General features: G+C 60.8%; 1 protein-coding gene across 1 annotated transcript; it reads left to right on the top strand.

Annotated features, from left to right (window-relative positions):
• The first annotated feature begins 5502 nt into the window (after positions 1-5502).
• Positions 5503-8666, top strand: ZNF579 (zinc finger protein 579). The gene is made up of 2 exons (XM_055145499.1): positions 5503-5609; positions 6544-8666. The coding sequence occupies exon 2, from the start codon at positions 6546-6548 to the stop codon at positions 8244-8246; it is 1701 nt and encodes a 566-aa protein (XP_055001474.1). The 5' UTR covers positions 5503-5609; positions 6544-6545; the 3' UTR covers positions 8247-8666.
• The last annotated feature ends 1644 nt before the right edge of the window (positions 8667-10310 follow it).

Here is a 10310-nt window from a genome sequence, read left to right as displayed (position 1 = left end):
CCTGCTGTCTTTGGGTTTCTGGTCCTGGACTTCAGAGGTGGGGTAGGAGATGAACCCCACCATATTTTAGGAAGGACAGCTACATAACTGAGACAGGACCTGCCCCAAGCAGAGCTTTGTCTTTTGGATAAAACGTGGGAGCTTCAACATGAATTTTGTGCAGGAGATGTTGGGGCCACATCCTGGCTCTGTCCTCAGCAGTGACACCTGGTGTGATCTGGGGACCAGGCGTAGTGCTAGGGATTTGAGTCAGGGAGCATGGAAGACTTAACCCTTCTGGGCTGTTTTTCCAAGTTTGAGTTTGAAGTGGTATTGGCCAGGTCCAAGCCAAGCCCCTTAATCCCAGTCCTGTCTCGGCACTCTGAATGGTGGTACAAGAAAGCTGGGGTGGATGAATTTGGACAGAGCTCAGTGTCACCCTGTTGTTATGTATGGACCCTAAAAGGCCCGTGTTTTGTGACTACATAAAAGGAGCACCCCTGTCCAGGGTCAGACCAAGCGTGCTGCCCCCTGCCCCCCACAAGTCCATGTTTGAAATCTTGATGCTCAATGCAGAGGTGGCCAGAGTGGGCCTCCAGGCCAGTGTGTGAAGGAGGGCCTGGTGAATGGGGCTTTTGCTCATCAGAGAGGCTCTCCTGCTCCCTCCGCTCCTCCCCGCAGCTGGAGGTGCTAGCCAGGACTTGAGAAATGGTTCCTCTCCTGAGACAACTTTTGGGCCTTGGAGCTTGGAGTTCCCAGTCCCCAGAACCGTGAGCATCAAATGTCACCAGGCCTGTAACAGTCTGTAACTGCACGTCAGGTAAAGACACCCAGCACCCTTCATCAGCCAAAGGGGTAGCGATGAGTCCAGCATCACTTATGAGTGAAGGGCCATGAACACAGCGACATGCAGAGTCAACAGGAAGCTGGATGCATGAACAGGAGAGATAGTACACTCCCACCACCACACAGGGAGCCCCGCCAGGAGTGATCCCTGAGTGCTGCTAGACATGGCCCCAAAAGAACAACAAGGAAAAGCACCTGGATGCACAGAGCACCCTTTCATTCCCAGGCAGCTCAGGCGCAAGCCAAAGAACGCCTTGTGGAGGTGAGCCAGGTAGGAAAGGCGCATTCTCCTAAAACACCAGACTGGGGCTGTGTGGGTGGAGGGCAGTGGGCTGGGGGTGAGCACTGATCAGCCAGAATTTTCCATGGGGGTAGCTGCCAGCACTCCTTAATCCTTAAGTGTAGTTTTGTTTCTTCCCCCACTTTGGCCCTATGTGTCTGTTCAGGAGGGGAATAATTTCCAAAGGATTCCCATCATGGGGGGATGGGCAGCTGGGTGGGTGGAGAGAAAACAGGTGAGAGTTTGGCACCTAAGCAAGACTTTTGCTGCCTGGAGGGGTGTTTGCGTTGGTACCAGGTGAGCCCCTCTGGATGCTTAGCTTTGCAGGTGTTATTCTCCATGAGGCAACCACCCACCTGGCAACCACTCCAAGGTTCATACAGACCCTGCCCCAGGAATAAGCCCCACCCTCAGAGAAAGGCCCCGTCTTCCAGTGACGCCCTACCTCTACCTTACCCTGGCCAGATGAGTACCTGGCAAGGTGCCAGGTTGTCAAGGAGCTGTATTGAGGTTATAGATCCAGGATTGGGGCCCTCCCTGCTACACCGCTCTGACCCTTCTCTTTTCTCAGAGGTCCACTAGCTGACTTAGCCCAACTGCTTAGGCCTGCAAGGACCAGTGGCTGGCCCAATCATTGGAGCACCCCTCCCACCGTGGTCCCATTTCATCTGCATCCGAGGCTAAGAGACTGTCCCCCCCAGAGCACCTGCTAGCTTCAGTGGGAGGAGCTGTTCTGGCACTCGGTCAGCCACCTGCTCACCCAGCCTCGCTCCTTTCCTTGCACTCCTCCTTAATTCTCCCCTCTTTGGGTCGAGCCTCAGTGGTAAGGTTGCGAGCAACCTCGACCCCGGTTCCCAGGGTTCCCAGGAAGTGGGAGGGTGGACAGGCCTGGGGGTCAGAGGCAAAGACAGGCAGTCGAATGTGCAAAGTTCTGCAGGAATGAGACATTGAAAAGGGTATGATCAGTGGAGGGAGAGACCCCAGGCACAGCACAGGGGCCCTAGAAAAAAAGGGGTGAGGCTCTAAAAGCAGTAGGTAGCCACCTACCCATCCCACGCCCCTGTTAAGTGATGTGATTTCTAGGAGCTGGATGCTGTAGTGAGGGAGGAACTGGAAGAAGTGGGAGAGCCAAGGAGGAGGTGACTCCAGCGGGACAGACAGCCAGGGGGGCTTTCTGGGCTCAATCAGCTGCAAGCCCCGCCCCCTGCCCGCAGCCCAGCTCCCAGCGCCCAGGCCCCTCTCACCTGTGTTTGTGCTGCCGCTGGCTTCCCTGCATCTGGGAGGGCCCCTGCACCAGCCCCGCAGGAATTTCTCCAAAACACTAATCGGATCATGTGCGTCTCCAGCCTAAAACCATTTCAAGGATTCCTCAGTGCCGCCGAAATGCGGCCAGCCTGCAGCCTGCACCCTGGCCAGGCCTTCCTGCACGCTGCTTTGCCTCCCTCTGCCACACTGGCCATCTCTGATGGCGGTTCAAGGCCAGACTCTGTCCGAAAGACGTGACATCCCCACACCCCTCACAACATACACTTCTCTGCTTGAAATGTTCTCTCCTGTGCACTCCCTGATTTGGAAAAAGGATACTTTATACCATTAAAAATAGAAAGACGAGCAAGAGCGATAGCACAGTGGTTTGGGTGTTTGCCTTGCACTTGCCAACCCGGGTTCTATCCCCAGCATTCCGTATGGTCCCCCAGCACTGCCAGGAGTGATTCCTGAGTGCAGAGCCAGGAATAAGCCCTGAGCATCGCCCAGTGTAACCCGAAAAGTAAAAAAAAAAAAAAAAAATAGACATCACAGTAACATCTAGGTTTGTGGTCAAAGAGCTGGAAACAGGTGTTCCAACAGACTCTGGCAGGGCAAGCTCATCACAGCCTCAGTCCCAAGAGATGAGAGGCAGGGGCTGGGACGATAGCACAGCGGGTAGGGCGTTTGCCTTGCACATAGCCGACCCGGTTCGATTCCCAGCATCCCATGTGGTCCTCTGAGCACCACCAGGGGTAATTCCTGAGTGCAGAGCCAGGAATAACCCCTGAACGTAGCCGGGTGTGACCCAAAAAGAAAAAAAAAAGAGTTGAGAGGCAGAAACAAGCAGCCAGGAGCAGTGCACAGGAAGATTAGATATAGATGCCATCAGGATGGAATTTTCTTCCACTACAGGAGAGGACAAACACTGGCATGAGTGCCACCTGGGTGTGTCTAGGAGAGAAGGTGCCAGGAGGAAACACACCTGCTGATAACACAAAGTGGCAGAGTCGGAGCTGGAGCGATAGTACAGCAGGCAGGACACTTGCCTTCCATACGATGGACCAGGGTTCAATCCCTAGCATCCCTTATGGCACCCTGAGTGATCCCTGAGTGCAGAGCCAGGAATAACGCCTGAGCACCACCAACAAAAACAAAAATGTGGCAGTCCCTTGACCCCGGGTGCAGGTTTAGGGCAGACACAGCCCTCCCCCCCACAAGAAAAAACACATTGCTGATGCATGAACACCTCCTCCTCCTCCTCCATTTCATGAAGAAGCACAAAAACTGAGACTCGCTAGCTTGGAAAACTTTGGGTCCCTTCCTCCCTCCCCTCCTCTGCTCAGTGGAAGAGTAATGTTACCATTTCAGAAGGCTGAAGCTCCATGGCCTTGCATCTGGCCTTTTCTCCCAACAGAAGACTCATCCTTACTTTCACTTGCATTTTATCAGCCTCCATGTAGTTCTTATTCATTTACTTTTCTAAGTGTGAGATGCATGCTCAACAGCTTCAAATCCAAAACTCCCTGCAGTGGAGAGGGCAGGGAGTTTCAGGGCTGGGAGCTGGACAAGATTGTCCCCCCAAGCCATGGGACGCCAAGCTGGTTGGTCTCCCCTTCAGCTTATCACTAGATTTTCCACTTTTTTTTTTTTTTTGGTTTTGGACCACACCCAGCGGTGCTCAGGGCTGACTCCTGGCTCTGCATTCAAGGTTCACTCCTGGCAGGCTCAGGGACCATATAGGAGTGCTGGGGATCAAACCCAGGTCTGCCACAAGCAAGTGCCTCCCTACTATACTAACGCTCTAGCCCTGCTTTTCTACATTTTTACTGGGAGAGCCATTTGTGGCATTCCACGGGAACAGGGGCTGAGAACCAACCATGGCTTCTTATTAAGTTCTCTACAAGTGGTCATTTATTTATTATGGTGGGGTTTTTGGTTTGTTTTTGGGTCACACCCAGTGGTGCTCAGGGATCACTCCTGGTGGGGCTCAAGGTATCATACGGGCTACTGAGGGTTGAACTCAGGTTGGGTCAAGGTCAGTGCCCTCTTCTCTCCAGCCTGAGATGAGTTTTGAGCCTGTTCATCCCCCAGCCCTGCAGGAATGAGCTGGCACGGGCTCAGTCCTGACCCAGCTGGGCGGTTTTGATGGTTCAGTTCCTAGAATTCCTTGTGCACCTTTTTTTAGGCTGTTCCAATGTTTCTCGCAACAGCTATGCCCCAAAGGACCAGATTTCCTGCTCACCTCCAACCCTGTGGACATGCTTTACTGTAAACCGCACCATGCAGAGGCTCAGCTCGCCCCTGCACTTTGCTCAGCGCCAGGTACTGGAGCTAGGAGCTGGTGGTGCCTCTCTCTGATTTCAGGTCCAGACCTTGGCTTTCCCCTGCAAGCTCCCATGAAATCTCCCCTCCCGTACTTTGGAGGAGGGCTGGACTGAGCGACTGCTCTGTTCTCTGGGGGCCCGTTACACCCTGGAGCCTAATTCCCTGCACAAGAATGGACGCTGTGTCGCTGACCTCTGGCACAGCATGGCCTCTGTGTGGTCAGTGACATGTGGCTTGGACGCTATGTTTCCAGGCACCAAGCAGAGTGAACGGTAGGTGTGCTCAAAGCTAGCAGGGCACAAGGTTTCATCTCCACAGAGCTGACCTCCAGTGAGTACTGTGCTGGGTCCAGTGCTTGGTCTTTAGGACAGAAATGGTGCATGCAGGGTCTGTCAGAGCCGGGACACTAAGGGCAGCTTCTGCTCAGGCAGCCGAGTCAAGGTGAAGGAAGCTCTGGTCTGGAACATGGGTCCTCTCTGCAGAGTCCCTGTCTGCCCCACTCATGGCCATCCCTCCAGACCACTCCCCGGGCCTCCAAGCACAGAGCCTGGCCCAGGCCGGATCCAGTAAATGTGCAGCACCAGAAGAATGAATGAATGAATCGGTGTGTCTGTGGAGAGCAGGAGAGAGCTGGACCCAGTCTCCCTGTCCGGCGGGGAACCCTGAGGGCAGGCCCCCATTTTATACCCTTGTAGAAGACAGAGGTGTGAGGCACCTGGGTCCCCGTGTCCTCCTGCTTCAGGCTGGAACAGTCTCCTCTTCCAGGCTTCAACGAAAGGCCAGGTTTCCAGGGGGAAGGCTTAGGCGGTGACACCAAGCCCAGCCTCCTCCACCCCCCACCACTCCGGGGCCCTCCCTCCCTCCCCGCCACCACCGCGGTCCGCTGCTCAGCCGGCCGCGGAGAAGGAAGAAAGGAGCAGAGGCGGCGGAGGTAAGGCACTGGGTGGGCGGTCATCCACCTCACCGGGGCCCAGGGCCCTGCAAGGCCACGACCCCTAGCCCTAGTTCTGCTGCTCACGTTTGCAAAGCATGCAGGCTGGGCCCCTCGGGGAAATGCCCCCCTCCCCCCCACCCCCCCACCCCCCCCACCCCCCCCCCCCCCCCCCCCCCCCGGCCAGGACACCTCACCCAGCAGCCTCCCTGTCTGTGCCACCTCCTCACCAGAGATTCTGGGGCAGCAGAGAGCAGAGAAGGTGGGGGGCTGGGGCCTCAGCTCATGCAGCCCCCCTGACCCAGCCCTTTAGGCCACAGGAATGCACACCCCCTCATGTGGCAGTCTGCACCCAGAACCTCGGCCTCTCCCAGACCCAGGGCCCCCGCCCCTCAGTCCTCAAGGTGCCCAGCCCCCCTTCCCTCCCAGACCCAAGCCCTGGTTCTCCTTCTCCCAGCACCCCCAACCCTTGGGGGCTGGGCACCCACACTCCATTTCTGGAGCCTCTCCCATCAGAATCCCCCTCAAGCCCGTCCCAGGTGGGTTTACAGCCCCTTCCAGAATGGAGGGGAAGGGAGCAGGAGGAGAAATGCACGGACTTCGCGTCCATCGGCCTCTGCTCGGATCTGTCTGCTGTACCCTGCCCAGCTCTGCCCAGCTCTGCCTGCCCAGACGGCCCTGGGCTCAAACTGTCTGCACCAACAGCTCTTTGTTTCACTCCTCTTGGCCGGCGGGTGTTCCCCAGTCTCTGTCTCTCCCTCCTTGGGGCCCTCTTCCTTCTGCCTGTCTGTCTCCCCGACCCTCATTTCTTGGCTAACCCTCCCCTCGCTGATACTCTCTTTCCTCAGTGTCCCTCCCCGCTCCTTTCTGCACACCCCCTGCCCCCTTCTGGGCTACCCTCACCCCATCTCTCCTCTCCCCTCTTCTCCCACAGGTATGGATCCGCAGCCGCCTCCACCCGCCCAGGGCAGCCCGGCCCAAAGGGGCCGTGGCCGTGGCCGTGGCCGGGGTCGCGGCAGGGGCCGGGGCCGGGGCAGAGGGGGCGCAGGCGCACCCCGGGCCCCCCTGCCCTGCCCCACGTGTGGCCGCCTCTTCCGCTTCCCCTACTACCTCTCCCGCCACCGGCTGAGCCACTCGGGGCTGCGGCCACACGCCTGCCCGCTGTGCCCCAAGGCCTTCCGCCGGCCGGCCCACCTGTCCCGCCACCTGCGCGGCCACGGGCCCCAGCCGCCCCTGCGCTGCGCCGCCTGCCCGCGCACCTTTCCGGAGCCCGCGCAGCTGCGGCGCCACCTGGCCCAGGAGCACGCGGGGGGCGAGGTGGAGCTGACCACGGAGCGCACGGCCAAGGAGGCCACCGAGGCCGGCTGGGGCTCGCCGGAGCGGGCAGCGCCCGAGCAGCCCACCGCGGCCGCCGCCAGCCCAGGGGAAGTGCTGGAGGAGGAGGCTGCCTGGCCGGACGCATGGCCCGCGGGGGAGGCGGCGCACGAGGCCCCGGTGGACACGGCGGCCAGCGAGCCCTGGGAGCCGGAGGAGGAGGACGCGGCGGCGGCGGCGGCGGCGGCGGCGGCCGGGGCGGCCGAACTGCGCGCTGAGCTGGCGCTGGCGGCTGGCAGGCAGGAAGAGAAGCAGGTGCTGCTCCAGGCCGACTGGACGCTGCTCTGTCTCCGCTGTCGCGAGGCCTTCGCCACCAAGGGCGAGCTGAAAGCGCACCCGTGTCTGCGGCCCGAGGGCGAACAGGAAGGCGAAGGGGGTCCCCCGCCGCGCCCCAAGCGCCATCAGTGCTCCATCTGCCTCAAGGCCTTCGCACGGCCCTGGTCGCTGTCCCGCCACCGCCTGGTCCACTCCACCGACCGGCCCTTTGTGTGCCCGGACTGCGGCCTGGCCTTCCGCCTGGCCTCCTACCTCCGCCAGCACCGGCGCGTGCACGGCACGCTCAGCCTGCTCGCCCCGCTGCCCGCCGCGGGCCGCAAGGACGACAGGGCCGCCCGGAACTCAGGAAAGGGGCCGGAGAGCGGCGAGGGCGCGGCCGAGGGCGGTGAGGGGGCCCCCTTGGGCGCCGACGCCCCCCCGGCGCGCGCCCCGGCTGGCGAGCCCCGCTTCTGGTGCCCCGAGTGCGGCAAGGGCTTCCGGCGCCGCGCGCACCTGCGGCAGCACGGGGTCACGCACTCGGGGGCGCGGCCCTTCCAGTGCGTGCGCTGCCAGCGCGAGTTCAAGCGCCTGGCCGACCTGGCGCGCCACGCGCAGGTGCACGCGGGCGGCCCTGCGCCGCACCCCTGCCCGCGCTGCCCGCGCCGCTTCTCCCGCGCCTACAGCCTCCTGCGCCACCAGCGCTGCCACCGCGCCGAGCTGGAGCGCGCCGCAGCGCTGCAGGCGCTGCAGGCCCAGGCCCCGTCCTCTCCGCAGCAGCCGCAGCCGCCGCCGCCCACCGCCGGCCGCGAGGAGGAATCGGGCCCGGCGCGGGTCAAAGAGGAGCCGCCCTCCCCAGGCAGCCCGCCGCCTTCTTCCCCCCCGCCGCCCGTGCCCCCTGTCTTCCTCAGCGCCTCCTGTTTCGACAGCCAGGATCACTCGGCCTTCGAGATGGATGAGGAGGAGCTCGACAGCAAGGCGCACCTGCGCGGGGTGGGGGGCCTGGCCTGAGCACCTCTGCCCCTGCGGCCCGCTCCTCCAGCACTCGGGTTTGCAGTGCTGAGGAGGGACGTCGAAGGCGAGGTCCCTCCTCTGTGCCCACACCCTGCTCCTTCCAGCGCGTGACACTATGGATGGGGAGCCCCCTGGGGCGTCCCTCCCGCCCCATTGCCCACCCCCAGGCCCCCATGCTGGCTAGGACTGCTCACTCCAACCCTGTGTCCTAGGGCAGGACGGCTTGGAGAAGGCGGACGACAGTGGCCTGGAGGGATGGAGACAGGTGGGGGCCCTGCCTGGCCGCCCACCTCCATTATACACACTGGACGCGGTCACTCTTCGGAGCTGCCACATCCTAAGGGTCCCCAGCGAGCAGAGGCCCGACCCTGTTCCTTTGTCGGTCTGTGAATAAATGTGAGTCCGTGAAACTGCAAAGTGAGACTGTCTGTGGAGTCGGGGGCAGGGGCACGTGGATGTGGCTCATCAGGGACCAGGGTGCAGGGGCAGCCGCAGAGTGAGGGGAAGCGGCTCTGCTCACCCCAGCGGCCATCCTGCACCCCTCTGAGAGGCCCAGCAGCCCACTGCTCCTTTTGGGTTCAGATTTCACCAATTCAAGACAAAGCCATGAGATGTGAGGGCCAGTCCTGAGAACCTCCAAGGCAGCAGGCACTGTCTGTGGGCCACACAGGTCTGGGACAGTTTTCCAGGTATGGTGGTTCTGGTGTCATGGCAGCCCTGATCTGGATGAGCTGTGGCCACCAGGCCCCGGGGATTCCCAGACTCGAGGAGGAGACCCTCCACTAAGGAGCCAGTTGCTGGCCAGAAGACCCCTGGACAGCCAGATGCTGAGTCCCAGGCCAAGGGACATAGGCGGACCCTCCAGTTTGAGTCGTTCAACTTGGAACTGGGTGCTAGTGGGAAGAGTCGTTTTTAGAGTCCCTGGGGCCGAGGTTTGTGTTTTTGCCATTTGGGAGACTTTGGGACTGAGCAGCTGGAAGGGGGGGGTGTGCAAATACCTGCTCCCCCGAGGGCACCGTCCTGCCGGCGCCTCCAAGTGCTCTCCTCTCTGCTGTGCAAATACTGGTCCAGCCACTCAGTTGCCGCCATGCCTCTGAGGCCCGCAAGGGGTGCCGGCATCACCTCTGCTTTCCAGGGCCCAGTGTGAGGGAAACTGGAGGGGGGCAGGAGCCACAGGAACCTGGCGGTGCAGGTTGGTACCCAGAGTCCTGGCCCCTGTCACACCCCTATTCTGGAATATTGTCGTTCATGGTGGTTTTCATCACTCCTCTCTGCCCTCTGCCACCAGGGGCCGCTCTGGAGCTTGGTCGCGGCTCCCTGGACTGTCCTTCAGGGGGCTGCAGTGCAGCAGGAAATTGCTCTCAGAGGCGGAGCTGCTGGATAAGCCTCAGTGCATGCGGGCAGCAAGAACAGGGATCCAACCCTTAGCCTCACACCTGCCAGGCAGTGCACACAGCCCCCACAGGAGCCCTCATTGCCTTTGCACCTTGGGGTAGGGGTGAGAGGGAGGTACCCTAGGAATGGGTGATGTCATGCAGGTGCAGATCAACCTGATGCCTGCCCGAGAAAAGCCACAGTGAAACTCCAGAAGTCTGGAGGCAGGACTGGACTCTCCTTCCTTCAGAGCTCCCTCCCTTGCCTCACTGGCCCAAGCTGGCCCCACCCAGGGGGATGGCACCATGTCCTGTACTAGCGCCCACTCCAGGGGTGGCGCAGATGCTGGAGCCAAAGGTTTGAGCTGGGTGGGTCCCTGCCCTGATGTCAGAGTGTCCACGTCCAGGCTCCCAATGGGCTGGGCACACTGAGAGGCCACAGTGGCAGGACTAGCCTCTGACTCAGTTGCAGGTGATGCTTTAGTTTGGTGGTTTGAACCTCACCAGGCAGTACTCACTGCTGACTCCTAGTTCTGTGCTCAGGAGTCACTCCTGGTGGGCTCAGGAAACCACATGGGGTGCAGGGGATGGGAGCCCTGTGAGCTTCATCAAGGCAGGTGTCACCCCTGTGCTAAATCTGCTGCCTCATAGATGGGTTTCTGGCTGCTGGGACAGGGTTGAGGCCATG

The sequence above is a fragment of the Sorex araneus genome, chromosome 8 (genome assembly GCF_027595985.1).
Source record: "Sorex araneus isolate mSorAra2 chromosome 8, mSorAra2.pri, whole genome shotgun sequence".
NCBI classification, from domain to species: Eukaryota; Metazoa; Chordata; class Mammalia; order Eulipotyphla; family Soricidae; genus Sorex; species Sorex araneus.
The sequence above is the reverse complement of the archived record's forward strand: the minus strand, read 5'-3'. Positions and strand labels throughout refer to the sequence as shown.